The sequence below is a fragment of the Cylas formicarius genome, unplaced genomic scaffold (assembly GCF_029955315.1).
Source record: "Cylas formicarius isolate icCylForm1 unplaced genomic scaffold, icCylForm1.1 PGA_scaffold_6__28_contigs__length_40554024, whole genome shotgun sequence".
NCBI lineage: Eukaryota > Metazoa > Arthropoda > Insecta > Coleoptera > Brentidae > Cylas > Cylas formicarius.
Window position 1 is genome coordinate 26,155,500 of NW_026844347.1, and position 19,658 is coordinate 26,175,157.

The 19,658-nt window shown below is 34.4% G+C and overlaps 1 protein-coding gene across 6 annotated transcripts in view; it reads left to right on the forward strand.

Moving 5' to 3' along the window:
• The window catches only part of LOC132704027 (disintegrin and metalloproteinase domain-containing protein 11), a 627,178-nt gene that overhangs the window by 395,548 nt on the left and 211,972 nt on the right, over positions 1 to 19,658 (forward strand). For 5 of the 6 annotated variants that reach the window (XM_060673635.1, XM_060673633.1, XM_060673634.1 and 2 more), the window contains exon 2: positions 12,955 to 13,005. The exons of the other annotated variant lie outside the window; for it this stretch is intronic. In XM_060673635.1, the coding sequence (XP_060529618.1) occupies positions 12,955 to 13,005 (51 nt within the window). The remainder of the gene's footprint in view (positions 1 to 12,954; positions 13,006 to 19,658) is intronic. 6 annotated transcript variants of the gene reach the window in all.

The window sequence follows — 19,658 nt, forward strand, 5'->3', positions numbered from 1 at the left end:
TTATGTCCTGAATTTTAAGAACTAAGAGTGCTGTGAGTTAAGAAGATGATTAGTAGCTTTTGAAATCACGTCTCGACAACCCCAAGACGTTGAATATTCACATAATCTAGCTTAGCCTCAAACCACTCGCAGAGTTGTAAGACATCCGTTCGTTGGCTGTGACCTTAGCAATTGAAAACTTCCTGTTATTTCGCAATTCCAAATATTTAGCCATAGACATATAATATGCCATAGACAATTATTAGCGGCAAAATCAAAAACCAAAATTGAAGGGCATCCGTGTACGAGAGTAACTAATGAACTGCGCACAAAATATCTTCCTCTAAAAATCTATTTACTTCACAAAAATAAGAAAAAAATCAATCAATAGCATGATACAAATAATGTTATATGCTATAGCTTTTGTAAAGATGTTATGTAGCGAGTGTCCAAATCCATCGACAGAGTCTCTTTCTTATTGTTAGTTAAGTGATTCGTTGAGTTGTCAATGGCTACCGTTCATTATTACTGCGAAAACGAAACTAACCCTGCGTAAGAAGAAATCTTCACCAAGGATTTCATTGACTTGATTTTTAAGGGAAAATTGAAATAGTTTTGAAAAGATTGATTGTGGAAATAGGTAAGTAGAAAAATACAATTTGTGTCAAATTTATGCAAGTGCAACCATAATACAAGGGATGTTATTTAATAATAAAAATTTACTATTAATATGTGATCTAAAATCGAGATACAGGATAACAAAATGTTTGGTGTGATTTTTGAAACCGTTTTTATTTAGTCTTCGTTTGTTTTATATTGTGCACCTATAAAGCTGACAAAATATCAAGTCAGAGAATAAAACAATAAAATAATAATAATAACTTTATTAAATAATCAAGCATTTTTAGAAAATTAGTGCATATTTAAATATTAAAATGAAAAAATACATATATATATATATATATATATATATATATATATATATATATATATATATATATATATATATATATATATATATATATATATATATATATATATATATAATCCTTGGAAATTAATTTTAGGCTAAGTATAGCCCATAAGTTAATTATAATGATTCCTTTTTAATAAAAAATAACTAAAAAACTGTCGGTGTAAGAGCGCAAATTGCTCTTCCGACATTTAATTAAGGATCGCACTTAACAACTCAATCTTTTCATGGTCTGATTCAATTCCTCACCGCTTAGTTCATAAAAGATCAGGCAAACAGTTACCCTAAAGCCGCAATCGCGTGTCGAAACTGCCAATGAAAATAATTTACCACCGCGCGTTAAAACCGAAACGAAAAGATAATTACCCTCGGAACCTGCAATGTGGCCTATCTAGCGTCGTATATGAACCCACCTTAACGGTAATATCCTTGTAATTTTCGTTAGTTTTGGTTGGAGAAAATTCGAAGGCATTTGAGTTTTCGCGGAGGGGATTCCCAGGATTTTACCCGGGATTTTCTTATTTTGAAACATCAGTCCATACGCTTAAAAGAATTGACGATGGCCATTCTAGCACCAAACAAATGTACAGTCAATATTTACCTTCACAGAGAAAATATCAAGCTGTTTACGTACATATTTATATATTGGGTAAAAGGTCACATCAGGGTATAATCTATTATAGTATAGTTAATATTTGCTTCTACAAGCCAGCTACATCTATAGCTGCATTTTTTAGAATTGAAGAATGCACAACACGAATGCCATAACTCAATAGAAAAACTAAAATTCGTCAAAATTCAAGGCGTGGGAAATATCTCCGAAAATATCCGATTGCTCCCAAACCCCTGCGGTAAAATCCGGGAAATGTCCTAAGTGGCTCGGATCCGTGGGTGATGAAATTGACGTGTAAAGTGATGCTTCCTGCATGCTAGATCGGAGCGAGTGTTTAATAAATGAGTGAGTTAAAAAGTTTACCGAACGTATTGCATATTATACTTTTTCTACGACCGTTAGTTTTTGCGTACATTTTCGCAAAAACACGATTATGTTCACTGACAGGGCTGTCAGAATTGATAAACGTCAAAATTCAAGGCGTGCGAAATATCTTCGAAAACATCAAAAAATCCCGGAAATGTCCGAATTGGCTCGGATTCGTGTGAAACGAAACTGACGTGGTAAAGTGACGCTTCCCTCACGCTAGATCGGTGGACAATTAGGTATTTTATAGACGGGAGTAGAAAAAGGTATTTTAGAAATTTATAAGATATGAGAAGCCGAGCTGGGCATCAGTATAGCATCCATAACTTACTAAGAATTTTCTACTTACAATTTACCACATTGCGAGTTAGAAAAATGAAAAATAATATATTGCATCTAAATGATCGATAAGTTCCGATACTTACACAAGTCATTAATTAGCTACTTCGGAGTTTCAAGCACTCCGTATCATTGTTTATTTTGCAATATAGTTTATTGTAAAGCAGACACTTTATTTCCACCTGTTGGTAACGTTATTGATCAATAGATTGAAAAATAATGAACTCAGGACTGAGACCTATGGAACTGATCTTACAGTGGCAGTTCCGAAACTGCGCCCATAGCGCTACGCGTTTGCGTTCTTATTAATAATGAAGTAACATTACTCTTCGAATTTTAATTAATAGAATCCGTGTATTGAAAACAAACAATATGTTATAAGCTAATAAAACTATGTTGCCGTGGATCTATGATATTTTTCGAGTATGTCGAGTATGTTAACATTTAAAGAATTGTTAATTATTGCTGCGATTATAATAGCCATAAATCATACACAATCGTATTTTAGGCCTTTTTGAAATTGTTTATTTTATAGCTGATAGCTTAGCTTCACTTCCGGCAATCTTAGAGTGTTGTCTGAAAACGAAGAAAGAATTTTTTTATTAAGACGCCGTAAGAAAATAATAAATAATTAAAGATTGTTCGTGAAATAATATTTGGGTATTGAACCACCATTATGGATAAGGTCACCATGCGATGACCATGTCTATTTACTCAATTCCTGAACTATCTGAAATAAAAGGTTGGTAGCATTTCCACCAATATGGCAGCACAAATGCCGCAGGCACCTGTGTATATCAACGTACCGAGTTAGAAGTGACAACGAATAAGACGCAACATAAAAGAGGCGTGTTGCTAGTCAAAACGGAAATGAACTATGGTCGGTATTCCCTGAAAGTTCATTTCGATGGGTTTTTCAGGCACGTCTAAGCAAACGAATGTTTCCAATGGATTTATTTTCGTAACATGTGGACTATACTTATAGTATTAACCAGAGAAATAAAAAAAAATAATTTAATTTATATATATATATATATATATATATATATATATATATATATATATATATATATATATATATATATATATATATATATATATATATATATATATATATATATATATATATATATATATATATATATATATGCATTATTATTTTAAAATTACTTTGACAAAATTGAAATTTTAAAATAAATTGCTTCCGCTCTTGTGACTAAGGAAAAGCGTCAAATCCTAAATTTATCTGCGGAAAACATGCAAAAGTCCGGACCGAATCGTAACAACATCCTCTAAACTACTCCGTGGCTTAATTAAATTGAACGGTATTCCAGTTTTCGGCATTTGAGAAACTTCGACATTTAAGTATATAATTAATTAGTGGTTTTGTCGAACATGTTTTCGAATAATTTCAATTTCCAACTATTTGTAAATACTTTATTCAAATTTCCCAGAAGCTGGTGTGTATTCTGTTCATCATTTTGTATCGAACTCTATTAGGAAAGCAGGCTAAGTGGATGTTGGCATAATGTGCCCGAAACTAACTTCAGATTTGACACGACATTATAGTAATAAATTGGTTGAGTGCACGTTGTTATGGTTAAGTTAGTAAAGTTAAGTTTAGGTGTATTTAGTTGGCGTTTCATAAGTAAGCGTCGTTATTAAGGGGGTGTAAACTATATACGTATCAAAAAAGAACTACATAGCTTTTAGGTCATTTTAAACGATCTTTCAAATTTGTTTCAAAAACTTTTAAAAATCCAGATATGTTACAAAACACAGAATAGCACAAAAAATGAGGGAGCTAATTTGACTGGCCTTTTAAAGGTGTTATTTAGTGTCCTAAAAATGCATGGTGTTCAAGTTTTAAAAAATAATAAAGCATACACATATACTTTTAAAACATGTGACAAACTATTCGATTCTATTTAAGCAAATTAGAACACATGCATATAAACTTTTAATCATGAAATGTATCACATGTTGTTTTGAAGCACCCTATATGATATAAAAAAATCCAGATATATCACCTATATCGCTTAACGAATGCTGAGAGTATATTTCTGTCTCCCTAATTTTGTTTACCGACAAACCTCTTCGTTTATCGGTAAACAAAATTATTTATTCGGAATGACTTCGCTGCCGAGGAAGAGGAAATCGTAGCGTTCGGAAACACTCAAGTCGCAGTCCATTTACTTATCTCCCGCCTAAGAAAATAACGAAACGGTTCTCGCAATCACACGTAACGCGGCCATCATCGAATTCAATTTCCCAAAATTTCCATTAATTCGCCGTCTAAAATGTATGAAACGTGGCAGAAAACCCGAACACCCACTTTAACCGAAATCGTTTCGTCGTATAGGCGTGAATCTGCACTTTTCTCACGCTAGAAACGACTCCGGATGTGATAATAACGACGGTTGATTACTTCGAATTGTTTGTGTTGATGGGGGTCCATCGATTGTCTTCAATTATCAATAAATCAGTTTGCTTTCCTTGAGACTTTATGTGGACCTGCGCCAATCGTTAATTTTGAAAATTATTAAGTATTCACACTTTAAGCCCAACATATAAAAGGGTTCTTCCATTTTGTAAGCTAGATTTATATTTCCAGTAATAGTAACAGTAAAGCTTGAAATAGTATATGTAACAATTCATCAGTATGAAAACTAAAGAAATGGTTCATTTTTAGTTGTTAGCACTCATCTTAGCTGCTTAAGTAAAGTAAAGTAAAATTATTAAGGAAATGAACACTCCGCTTGCCGTAAGCTCGTTATAAATTAAAAAAATTGACTTAAACTTCATATGTTCTTCACTTCTTACTACTTACCGCTTCAGGAAGTGTCAATAGTAATTGGCACAAGTATCCATTACGGCAAGAGGTATATCTTATAAGATATCAATATTTTCTGGATGAAAAGGCATACAATTTGGGTTCAAAAAGTAAGCACTCTGGTAAGCACTTTCTAGTACAGCCTTGAGTTTTTCCAGCGATTTTTCCTTTATCTCCTCAATAGAATAGTTCCAAACGTCCTTCCTTTCGTGGGTTTCTTGCGTTTTGGGAACGGGAAAAAGTCGCGGGGGGGCATATACGGTGAATATGATGGCTACGGCAGGATTGTGGTTTTGTTTTGTCTTGATGCAAACTCTATAAATTGATATCTCACAATTCTGGACGTTTTCGTCGCATTGCTTTGCGCCAGACGGCGCATAACTTCAAGCTAATACTCTTATTTACTGTACGATCATGTGGTAAGAACTCTTGATGTACTACGTCACGATAATTAAAGAAAACAGTAAGCAAAACCTTGACGTTTGCTAGAACTTGACGTGCATTTTTCGGTCTTAGCGATTCTGGGTGCTTCCATTGGGACGATGAACTTTGGTTTCGGCATCATAAGCATATACCCGTGATTCTTCATCAGTTATTACCTTTCTGAGCATATTAGAATCATCATTGACATCGTTTAACTGCTCTTGAGCCATGCTCAAAATTAAGCAGTTTCGAAACAAATTCTGCAGCTACACGTTTCATCCCCAAAACTTCGGAAAAAATTGCACCAGCCAGTAGAGATGCCTACCTTTTCAATCACTTCTCTAATAGTGATTTGACGATTTTTTAACACCATTTGTTTCACTTCTTCAATGCTTTCGTCAATCATTGACGTGCTGGGTCGTCCAGAGCGAGGTTCGACATCGGCGTCTTCTCGCCCATCTTGGAACATCTTGTAAACATTTTTTTGATCAAAGTAGTTTCACCATATGCCGTTGTCAACATTTCAAGGGTTTTTTTACACAAAATTTTATGCATATTCTTTGTTCCATTTTTTTTGACAGCAGAGAATCGCAAAACACACAAAACACGCGTAACACTTCTGTCTCACAAAAAAATAACGTGTAACGGGTTGAAATTGTGAAGATATGTTAGGGACATGTGTACAAAAAAGAAATATCGATGATGTACGTAGTCCCGATTACTTTTTAAACACACCTCGTACTATAGGTAATTTTCAATTGGCTTCAGTTAGTTTGTGGACATTGTTCACAGAATTATAAGTTTTGTGATATTTGCGTTATGCTGTTAAAAGGTAGGAAACGTGGCAGAAAACTCGACTCACTTTAACTGAAAACCGTTCGTCGTATAGGCGTGAATCTGCAATTGTCTCACACTAGAAACCATAGAAACCATTCTAGATGTGATAATAACGACGGTTGATATTACTTCGAATTGCTTGTGTTGATGGAAGTCTGAACGAACGAACGAACGGTTGGACGAATAACCCTGTACTTTTACCTACATCCAGTCCAACTTTCAAAACTTTAAGAGAATCACCAAAGTCTAACTTTCCAGAGCTATGAATAAACCATAACAAAACGTACAAAATCTTTTCCTGTTATTTTCTCCGACTAGATACCGCTGGCATTTCAATTTTGCCGCAGTCTTTAGAAATTCTAAATTCGCGTCGTCCGGCAAATATGACGTTTTCCGCATTGTCCCGGTAGGTACGGGCGATATTTTCCGACATTTTCTTTTCGGTCGATCGGACCATACCTGACCGGATCCGCAAATGCATTTTGTAAATTCGGTAACGAGCGACGAACGTAACCGTTTTACCGAAGATAGAATTGCTTTTCAACTACAAAAGCCGCACGATAATATCACGCCGATCACGTAAACCAATGTTCTTCCGGACCCCACCCAAATCCTGATAAAGACATTGTGCCGTCTATCTCGATTGTCCGTTTTTAGAGGAAATTACGGTTGGGTTAAAAAACCGCTTAGGTCCGATCGATAACATATAAATTTCAATTATCATGTGTCATTCTGCTATTTTCACAACTATAAAAAATTTCAAAATATTGACTTTTGTAATAGGTTAATAAACCGATCAGATGCGAAGTGTCGATTGCAGTGTGAGGTGATGGGTAAAATTTCTCTTTACTTTATAGAGAGATCTTTGAAGCTGTCAAATTTTGGTAAATTCGTTAACTGTCCGTTGCGATTTTCATTAATTTAAAGCCAAAAAATTTTTTAAAGCTGCATAATGTTGAAAATCGCGTTCAGTTATACGAATAAGCACCCCACACACAAATGATCATCACCATCGGTACGTTTTGTTTTGATTCGAAATTGGGATGCTGGAAACTAAGAAAATAAAAATAATTAGGGTATTTGGGTACAATGTACTCACCAGTTTTCGCTATACAAATACCTATGCCAATTGATATGGAGAATATTGAAGCATTACCTAGGTATATAAATCGAGAGAGAATTCGGAAAAATACGTTAAATATATGTTCGGCTGCAAATCACCCAATTTTTGATAGTTGAGCTTTCAAAAGATCTGGTATTAGTGACGGCAACAATTTTAGGAATAAAACAAAGATAATTAAGGCTCTATATCAATAGTAGTTATAAAACGATGAAGGAACTAAAATTAAGCAGGATGTTGGTTTAAATCTTGTTACAATTTATTATACATTTGAACATATACCTAACCCTATACGAAGACTCCAATATACTGCTTGCTGCAAGCAAGTAGAAGAAAAGACCTAGTTCTACATCACCCCGTTACCCCATTCCATATATGATGATAAAATGTACAGATTTCTAACTCGATAACAAAAGAATTCGGATTTGGTTTCACTACTCATGTGCAGAGGGCAGCACACCGAATGATGGATTTCTTCCACTTAAGCATTATTCAACATCGAACGGCGATATTTAATTTGCACCATATTTAAAAAAAATAAACAAACCATGTCGATTCCAAAATTTTCAAACATTCTTAAACGGCAGGGCGCCTAACGATCATATTTTCGCCTCTAACATATATTTTCCACTATGTGAAATTAAAGATATCGGCACAATTCAACAAAAAATCCAATTTCTTTCCGGGGGAAACGTTTAGTTCGGAAACCTCTTAAATCCCTTAGAGACCGACCGTAGTCTGATCAGGCTTTTTTTCTTAAACAGCCACGCGACCAGCAACAGTGTGTAGATTGAATCGATTCCTGCCAATACCGCTTGGCAAACAAATCCCGCCAAATTTATTCAAATGAATTCCCTGGATTCGATACTGAATATTATGCGCGGAGGATTTTCCTTTCGACAAATCGCAGCACTTATTTTAGGTCAGACTGACGCCGGTTGTGAATTTCTTCCAACGGTCGATTTTTTTTGTGTTTTACGAGATTTTATTACCTACACTTGCTTATATTTTTTCCGCAGATTTGAATTTTGATCAACATGTTCAAAAATGTACTGGGGTATGTCAAGCATATAATTGCAGAAAGAAATGGGTACAAATACGTTGTGAGGTTGCTGGGTGATCAAAATGGCTTTTCCGTCGACTTCAAAAGGAGTTTTGCCGAAGCTTGAATCTCCGGTAATTTAGTCAAAGGTTTGGTAGAAATGGGCAGATTTCAGATACGGTAATTTTTATATTTCCATTGTGATTTGTAAAACCTATGTATTACTATTATCAAAACTCTGTATGGCGCATTAGACGATGAGGTAATCCAGGATATCCTCAATATCAATCTACAAACTTCAAAAACGTCAAAAATGTGTTTTCTATATTTAAGTGTGTAACATAATTAGAGGTTAGACTTTTGCTTTTGCTTGCGTTTGCGTTTCTTGACGGATCTACCTGTTTGTCCAATATAAATTTTAGGACAAGATCCGCATTTCAACCTGTAGACACCTGATTTTTGAGATTTTGGGTCCAGTTTTGATATTTTACCTACAGCCACAAAAAGTAGAAAATCAAATTTATTGGAAGCCATGGAGATTAACAAAATGAGACATTCAAATGTATTGCTTAACGATCAATTAGATTTAAATACCTCTCCTTTATTGAACTTAAATTCTCACAACAACATTAATTAAGATTTTATGGTCATTTTTCGGTATATATAGTTGCAAGTAGTTTGTTAATATTACATTTGATAAAGACAGGGTGTTGTCGAGACAATTGTCATGTCAAAATATATAATTTCGTGAAAATCTGAACTTTTAGTTCTTATTTATTTTGAAAATATTTTGTTTTTTTCGTGTAGACGGTCGAAGTTTTAAAAAAATATCATATCTTTCTCACCATCCTAGATATCATTTAACCACCGATATCATTCTGATATTTTGTTGAATATTATCAACCCCTTTAGATAAACGTTTTTTCTCAACTCACTAACTTTCATCCGCATTATTCGGTGTGAAGCAAAGCGTAATCCTCTTCTCGCTCCGGCAACGTCGCGGTATTATTTACTAATTTGTAATTGTCTTATGATAAATACTCTGCGGGATATGCCGCTACCTCCAATTAATGCGGTCGCTCGCGAAACCCTAAGGAAAGTCATTCACGATTTGACAATTGTCTCCGGCACTCCCACAGCTGCATACCAATTACGATCCCACAACTCCGCGTTAACGAGTGGCCTTCCCCAGATGAATCGACCAGTGAGACGACGGGGATTTCACGCAATATGCCTAGACACTACGGGCACTCTCATCTAATATCCATAATATTAATATGTATTGTTTGTGCAACGCAGTGAGGCTCTTGTCTTCCTCCCAGACGATGCGCAAGCTGCATATTGGTTGGTTAGATAAGATTTGAGTCCTTAAAGAAAAGCTCGAACCAAGATGGTCTGAGATTTCTTCCGCTATTATTGGAGCGGTCGGATGTTTTCGATAGTTTTATAGTGGTATTTTGATGTTTGTCAGTTCTATTAATCACGTAACAGGGCATGCAATGCATTGGTGCTATCTTGCTGAAATGTACCGTGTACCCGTGATTCTTCTTTCTTACTCACTCGCCTTTTAAACACTCACTCAGCTCAGGATAAATCAAACTCATGACTTAAGTGCCGGCGTGAAGAAGTCGGGTCTTTCAGAATTTGAGCCGAAAGTTCTCCAACCTTCAGAAAGTGGAATCGTAAGACAAACCGAAAACCATCAGAAGTTGTTCACAAATCGAGGATGTAAAACACTGTAATGACATATAAAATATCACAAGTTAGAAGTTAACAACACAGTGAATATTTTTGTGGATATATGGGTATGAGGAAAAAGCTAAATTATTTATTTAAAAATACATCTTTTACCCACTTCTTCTAAGGGCAAGAAAAAAGACTGCAATTCGCTTTTTCGAAATGATAACATCAACAATGGGAAAATGTGTGAAATATTAATGTTCATTGCTTTGCTAAAATATGGTCTAATTAATTTGGTGAAATTTTATAAAAAAATATTTATTAAGGGACAAAGTTACAATGACGTAAGTCAAATAATCTTATAGCCAAAGCATTTAAATATTCAACAAGAAATGATGCTATTTCAAAAGTATTTTAGTCGGATATTGGTATTAAACACGTTTCAAAGTTTTACTTATTTTTATGAAAAATTTAATGACGCAACTTATATTTGGACATTTTTGAAGCATATAATAAAATAAGGAGAAAGCAGCTTTTCATAGAAGGTTTTATTTAGAATTTTCAGTGCACAGTATTTTTTTGTCTACAATTTTTTTTCTCAACGATATATCACAAAAAGCTACTGTTTTCTATGCTAGACGTAAATAAAATTTTAAAAATTTTTGCAAAACTTAACACTGCAGACTATTTTTTTTTTCTGCACTCCATTGAATTCTGCATAAATATGTTTATAAAATACTGCTTTTACCTTCTCCATATCTGAAGAGACTATCGAGGTACACTTTCAAAATGCATTTAAACTTCAACCCACTAAAGTTTCTCTTAAAAAAGTAGATCAAAAGATACAAAGTTACAAATTTGTACGAATTTGGGATGAACTGTACAGTATTACAATTTATAGGTGTTTTTTTCCAAAAATGATACCGCTTCAGTCACCCAGAAAAACGTAAAATTCGGCACAGAATCTGTCCAAACGCGGACAAGTTCGAAGACAAACATTCCACTAAATTATATTCGCGATCGCTCCTCAAAACAAAGTTATAAGTCAAATGAGAAAAGTTTGAGTAAAATGCTAAAACGTATTCGCGCCAGAACACCTAATATCGAACTTTAACTAGGAAATACTATTATCGGAATTCCCCGAATTCCGTAGTCAATTAAAGTGATTGTTTCGGAGCTACCGAAAAGCGCGTCGATTATGCTCAGGTAGTGCCGCATATCAATGAAAGAAATAAAATCAAATAAATCCAACTAAAACTCGAAAATTACGCACGAGGAAGGAAGATCACGATCAATGAAAAGATTGATATATGGCTTTCAGTTCTTTTGATTGGCTGTTTTGATTTATTTATTTTATTTCTTCAGGCCATTGTGTAAATAAAATTGTTTTATTAGAAAATCTGTTCCCACATTACACACCTTTATGTTATAAAACATTTTCACATTCAAACAAATTACTTGAAGTTTTATAGTTGCCATTTTTATATCCTGGGCACGGCAAGCGCTTATAAGCTCATAATTTTGTTTCAGTAAATTTTTACATTTCTTGGAAATGATAAGACAATAATTTTATGAAAAACAACTATACCACACTGGACCTGTTAGTTTCGGTTAGTAAAACCTGCATATTTCAAATAGTCTTCACAGATATACTTCTAATTTATATTTTTTTAATAGAGTAATAAAATTCTTAGGAAACAAACGTAGTTCGGGTGGTATGTATGACCTGAACAACACCTTGATTATTTGCCATTACCTGTAGGTATGCTTTCCCAAGAAGTATAAATTATTAATAGTCTAACTTCCATATAATAAAATTCATAACAGATCAATTTTCTCAAACTACTTCGATATTCCCGAAAAATATCATAAACATTTATTTGAAATTTTAATACGAGCCATTACGAAGAGCACCCAGCGGTTAAGGATTGTGAAGGGTATTATCGACCTGTTTTTTATAAACCACTTTTAGTTGGTGGTAACCATTTTAATTACTAAATTCTTGATACGCAGAATCTTAAAAATTAATCTCTAAAAAGCTCTCTAAAAACTAATTAGTTATTGACATGTGTAAAAGTATGCAATATTTTTTTCAGTTATTGCAAAAAGTTTTTCCTCTAATGGAAACGTTAGCAATGTTACCAATCGAAAGAAAAGGAGGAAGGTAAACGCATTCTACACATAATACGCAATCAAGACCTATGTAAACGTATAAATACCACCAAAGCAAGTACTCCACCAAAGCACCGTAGAATCCTGGTTACCCACCAGATTTAGATGTTTTTGTTGATTTTTCGTATTGTTGTATTGTATTCTATTATGTTAATTAAACCCAGTGTGTTTCATCGTCTCTTTCCACATTATTTCTTATAATGTTTTCTAAATCGTGATCATGGTTCCGCAGGTGCATTCCTTTCACACATTGAAGTCGTGGTTAAAGATTGTCAGACATGTTCGTTAGCACATTCCATAGCATAGTAGGTAGGAAAGTAAAATACAATTCTTTATTTATTAGGATATATAATTATCCGAAATTGTTGACACTATTATTACACAAAATAAAAATATGTCAAAACTCATACCGTGTTTTTGAGAATCAGAAACTCAAACTTGAATCCTACCCTATTTTCAAAACAGTTTGGACATGAGCGAATGTAGTAAACTAATCAGTCCGTTCTCTTAACCCTATGGGTCTACTTTTACATTTGCTAGCATTAGCAATCATAGTTACCTGTTTTTCTTTTTACAGAAGCAGACTACACCCTGGATGAATCCTTTTGGATCGAAGAAAGTCCCGCTGGTAAGTCATCTTGCTCGAATCTTCACATTAGTATTTACAAATCTTGCATTTTCATTTAAGATGGAGTTCTCTTTGGCACATCCTTCGCTGAAGAAACAGCTTGTTTCAACGTACGAACATAGTCGTGTCAGTCGGACAAATTTTTAATAAAGTTACGTTTTGATATTTAAAAACGCGTTAGCGTTTGCGTTCGCGCTTGAAAAATTTTAATTAAAATTGTCAAAGAAAATAACCGTTCGCGGGAACGAGAGCTCCGAGATATTGCTCGAACCATTATGGTTTTATTATCAAAGCTGGAATGTTAATACAATGCAAATATTTATCCTTTCAAAGTTTCAACTGCAAAGTGAAGTCGCTTCGACGCTGAAAGGAGAGACTGTCAGTGTTGCCGAAATTGTTCTCAAGTTTTCTTAAAACATTTCGACCTTTCGAAGACAAAACACCGCGGTGTTCTTTTATGGAACACAACTTCGAAACTTTTCCATAAAATTGGAACGAAATTTTATTTAATTGCTGTTTAAAAAGTTTTTGAAGTCATAACTAAGGCCATAGCTGAACTATCCGATTGTTCTATTAACCTTAGAAATATAACACTGACGCAGCCTCGTCGAGGTTCATATTCAAATTTGTTAATATTTGTGTGCGAGATTGTGGTGGTAACAGCTCATAAATTATCCAAAATACGCGCTTTTACTCTTCCGGGTAATTTTAATCCAATTTCAAGTTATATACCTACTAATCACATATATTAGCAAAGCATATATTAGCATGGGAAGTGGGAGCAAGTGGGGTTGCTAAAAAAGTCATTTTCGGGTTTTGGCACGAAGCGAATTAGAAAGAATAAAAATAAACCAAATACTCTAGAAAAAAACTCCTCATGTTAAGTAGTCGGTTCGAATTTTCATCCAAGTCCTCGAGCCGCAAATATAGAACTTGAAGTACACGGCTACATTAAGATATTAACCCGCTATTATGCTGGCAACCACAAAACTACAGCCAATAACCGCGTGCTCACCCCCGGCAACCTCAACCCCTAAGCGAAGTTGCCGACTATATTATAAGTGAGCTTAATATGACGTGCAAGTTTAACTTCATGTGCAAAGCGTTTGCTCCGCAAATTTCCTAAGTAGATGTGAGCTTTTCGGAAAACTTGGGACCTTCTGTCGAGCAGTGCCGCTCCGGCAACCTAGTAATTAGATTGTTACTTAGATCGAGGAGTTATGCGCGAATTTTATTAAGTTTAGATGGAAAATGTAAACGAAACTTCCATTGAGTGGGTTGGTTAGAGCGCAAATAAGTTCAAGGTTTAGTTTGGAGTTGAAAGAAGGCTGAAGAATTTCGATATACTAGACGGTTTCTAGATACGATATTATTGAGGTCGCAAGATTATTTTTGAGTAAACAAAATCTGTAGGAATGGGACGATTTCAAAGTTTGTTGAATAATCGGTGCCCAGAAAGTCTATGTCTGTTGTCACTAAAGGCATTCGGTACTGATCAAGAAGTTGTCAAGAGGGTGTCCGAAGATACTTATCACGCATAAGTTATGGTGTGTACTCCAGGCGCGTTCTTTACTTGTTCAATGTTGTATTCAATTGAATTTTAATGTAAATATTTTTATGCTTAAATTGCTTGCTATTGATAAGTATTAGTTCATTACTACTTAATTGTATTTAGAGAGGTGTGCAATAGTTTTCTTAACTGAATAGGACTGAGAACATTCTTATAACGCTGAGCTAAATACCAATTCGCCAAATGGGGGTGATAGATAAACCGGAAAAAAAATAGAAAAAGATTCACAAGTAAATGATGTACATTTCCAACAACTACATTACTCACATACCTAGATTAAAAGTTCTTATTTAATAGTTTTGTTGTGTCTTTAAGAAACTTAAAACTTACGTTTTTATTGAATGAAATCATTTTTATCAGAAACATTAGGAAATTCAAAAACTTTTATTTACAAACATATTTTTCTTATAGGAAGATTCATTTCTTTCTTTATAACAAAAAAAGAACTGGTATGTCAATAATTAAAAATTTAAAGGAGAAATTTTATTCCAAAATTCAATAACCTGTATTCCCCAAACCATTAACATTGCGGATTATTAAAATACAAAATTATTTCATGCAATGAAGTCGTTATTATAGAAAACAAAACGGAATATCAAAAAGATACAAAAAGATAAGTTTATTTCTCCTCTATAGAGAGAGTTTGTATATTCATTTCAATTTGTTCATAAAAAAATACAAGAAAAAAAAAGTAAAAAAACATAAATTTTTCGCTAAGGAATATTAAGATGGAAACTTATTTGGTCCGTGGTATCTTTAGTTGAACTCTATTGAGTCTCCAATACCCTGTGCTTACGTATATATAAACGATACTAAAAATGCTAAAAATCGTCACCGTTCAGTGAAGACCTTTCATTTAAACGGAATTACCGAAAAATGTCTCATTCAGAAGACGAACGCTGAAATTCGCCCAGATTAATGCCGTCACGCACAGCACGTGATTGCCTGGCAAACAGCTCCAATCTAGTATGAGAAAAGACGTGTCCGACTTCCAGTATTGGTTGCCCGTTTCAATCCAATTTCTCGACTTAAGAGGTTTTTAGTCGGACGGGTTTTAGACAGGCGGACGTTTACATTGGAAGAGACAGATTGCGAATGCCGTCGATGATATTGATCGTTTTTCTCATACAGTTGGCTTCAGACATTCGCAAGTGCTTAAAGCTGTTGGTAAACTTCGACTCTTTTGTTGCCTTAATTTTAACTCAGGTATACAGGGGCACTACAATGTAAAAAAAGTTATGGAATAGGTCAATGCCAATACAGAATTACATGATAAATTTCTTTTGAAATATTAGGTGATATAAATGATATGAAGCGCAATCTATTTGGAAGAAATATTTAAAAAATACTAATCAACGAACAGATCTTATAATATAAGCATGTTATATTGAATTAAATTGCTTCTTCAATGACGTATGTAGAGATTTTGCAAATTCCAGAAGTAATAATGTTGGTAATGTTGTTTTCCTTTACTTCAATATCAATGAATATTAAGATTTCAATTATCAAAAGCATTCCAGTTTTTTCAATCTCTACTGTTTCTCAGTTTTCTCAATATCGTCCTAACTCACTCACAAATCAAAACTGAGACAACAATTTCTGTACTAATATACTTATATTATCTAAGAATATATTAAATTACTCTTTATCGTCGAAGCTGTCGAAGTCTGTAACTGACTACTTGTGCAGTTTGTAAAGTAAATAAATAAAGGAGGACGAAGGAACAAAATCTGGATGGGCTTTTAGTATTATCCCTTGTCAACAATCGAAGCCCACTGGGCACATAATGTTACTAAACGAGCAAAGCTATTAGTATTAGCCACCCCCGTCAACCGATTAGAGTTCAACCCAAGTCAGGTCTTTCCACGAAATGGTTTCGAAGACGACAACTCATAATTAAGCAACTTCTCGCCTTGCCGCGAGGGTCCGAAACCGGAAACAACGCGGTTGCAATGAAACATTTCTCATTCAAGAACAGAAATATGACGCCGCGACGTTTAACGTTGTCCAGTATTAAATTTAAATGTCACTCGTCGGCAAGCAACTGTTTCCTACCCTCGTCCTGATCGTAATTAAAATGTGAGAGACGTCTATCGTTCGTGTAGTATAATACATCAGAGAAATGGCTATCATTAATAACTTTTCTGAACGCTTTGAGGCGGCCATTCACACTGCCATTTATTACCCAATTAATAGCCAAATCGATGAAAGACATCTTATCACTCTAACAAAATTGATTGCTACATCCTTAGAAAGAATGTATCAAGTGGTGCTCTACACTGATTTTATGAAAGCCTTCGATAAGATCAATCATAAACATTGTGCTACATGCTTTTCAGTAATTCGATCTCTCTGTCAATTTGGGTTTATTACTTCAAATATACGTAACAAAACGCCCACAATGTCGTACAAAAAAGGGGTTATTTTAATTAATTAACTTATTAAAAGATTAGACTTCGAAATTAACAGCACCTATTAGAATTTTAAGAGGAATTGAAGAATACAATAATTTCGGCTTGAATATAATGTAATAATAGTATATTATGCAACAAGTGCGGTAAACGTCATTTCACTCACGAGTCTATTTGAGCGACTTAAACGAGTAACTTAAAAAGTTTACCAAACGGGTTGCATACTATACTTTTTCTACGACCGTTAGTTTTTGGGTACATTTTCGCGGAGTGCAGCGGAAAGAGTGGTTAATAACCATGATCATCGGAATTGACAAACGTCATAATTCAAGGCGTGGAAAATGTCCCTGAAAACATCCGATTGCTTCCGAACCCACGTGGTAAAATCCCAGAAATGTCCGAAGTGGCTCTGATCCGTAAGAAACTAAATTCACGTAGTGAAGTGAGGCTTCCCGCACGCTAGATCGGTGTGTCATTAGGTATTTTATAGAAGGCAGTAGATAAATATATTTTAATGACCACCAAAGAATTGACTATCATCCTAAGTCGTTAAATTTTTAAGTGTGTGTATACTGGAACAGGTGGTTGTCTCTGACCCTGATGTTCCAAATAAGAGTATTTCTCTGTATTATATCACATCATATTCATGAGTTATATTAAAAAATTCCAGTGAAAATACCAAAGGATGAGACCGCTTGTTGCTATACGTTAACCGGTATAGTCCCTGAGTTCAACAATCTTCTTAGTTATGAAGATTTTCCAACCCTACTAAAACAAGTACATTTTTTGTTGAATGAATTGCTTTATGGAACCGTTGATATTCCTAATACAGGAACGTACTTTTCCCTAAAAAGAATTTGCATCAACTGTTACTAAAGGATCATCGTGTAACCTGTTTACCAGCTGCCTATCCGCAGTCGAAGCAGTTGTATAGTATATTTTTTAATACCCTTTTTTTCTAATATGCCTATAATATTTGCAATTAGTTAAATAACCCACTGGTGGTTGAAAATTCTCGTCTACAGAGTAGCATACGCGACTAGATTGGATATTATTAGCTTCATTAATACAACATTGTATTATTTGTACTAATAAGAAAAACGGCAATCACAGTTTGGTTTAATTAATTACAACAAGATACAATCTCCGTAGTTCTTCGATATTTGAAACATATTAACCTTGTTCAAAAATCTACCCTCCTTTGGTTCTTCACCATTTAGATCACTATACTTTAGCTTTATTTCTTTTATTTTCCCAAGGTCTCCTGTTTTTAATACCATCTGTCGTATTTTTGTCTGCTGTTATGGCGAATTAATATACGTCTCTTCTAATGTTTGTTACTTTTGTTTTATTTCTTATCCTCTCGTTTCCTTCTGCATCTATCAGTTTTACACCTTACATTTGTATTTCCATTAATCTTTATGCTTTCGCTACTTTTTCCATATTTGACTTTGAAGTTTTCAGGTATGGGATCTATAGGTGAGGACAGGGAGCATGCACTAATTATACATTTTGGTTTTCAGGTATCGCGATTGCAATTTGTCAATGCTAAGAATACCAATCTAATTCATCGTTTGACTTCTGTTTTTTGGTTTTCTTTGTTAAGTTTAACAATTTGTCCGAGATTCATTCCTATTCTAATGGTGCCTTTTTTACCTGCCTTGTTATCATATAATACAAAAAAGAAATATGTGGACAGCGCTTGAAAAGCCGAAAATACGCGGATGATATCGCCTTAATAACGGATAAAAAAGAACACCTGTCGAAATTCTGAAAAATAAATTAAAATAAATTCTAAAAATATAGGTTGAAATATGTGAAAACTGCTTTATTCTCTAAAATTATATTTACTGTTTGAGGGACATGAAAAACGTCTCGGACGATTCCCATTTTGGTGAAAGGTAAGTTACGAGTGTTTGGTTCATTAGAGATTTCTATGGATTTTAGTTTGACAGATAAGATTTGATGTCCGCTTTCATGATTATGTTACGCAACTACTGATGAGTTTAGCTGTGGTAGTCTTAAGGCTCTTTCATGTTCTTTGAGCCTTAGTCTGAACGTATAGGTCTAAAATATCTAGAATCTAATTCCGACATAGTAATTTTAAAAGCAGATATAATGATAATCATAAAAAAATCAAGATGTTCTTATAAACGGATCCCATCGTAAACTTAAAAAAGATCCTCAGTCATTAAATATTCTACTAAAAATTCTTCTCTACATCTGCCCGCCGCACTTGAGTCACGAAACACTTGTTGCATAATATACAATTATTTGTACATATAATCTTAACTATAGAATTATGGCATGAGAAGACGAATACTGGCGTAATATTAAAATATCGATTGATGTATTTGTGGAATATCGGAGCCAAACCGTAAAAATGCGGCAGCACCGGAAAATATGGCCGCCTGGATAAATTTTCCCCCGCGTAGAACGCATTCTTGCTGAAAAAATTCGCTAATAATGGTTTTATTCCCGGGGGAGGCAAAACCAACAATTTGCTTACGGCCGTAACCTTCGACCGTAAAAACTTAACGGCTCTGTCACGTAACGATAGTAGTTGTAACTTAAAATTTAAAGTTCGCTCGTAAAAATATACGCCGACGTAACGGAACGCGTTTCATTGCGGAATATTTGTACGTTAAACTTAGAAATTGATAAGACGCCAC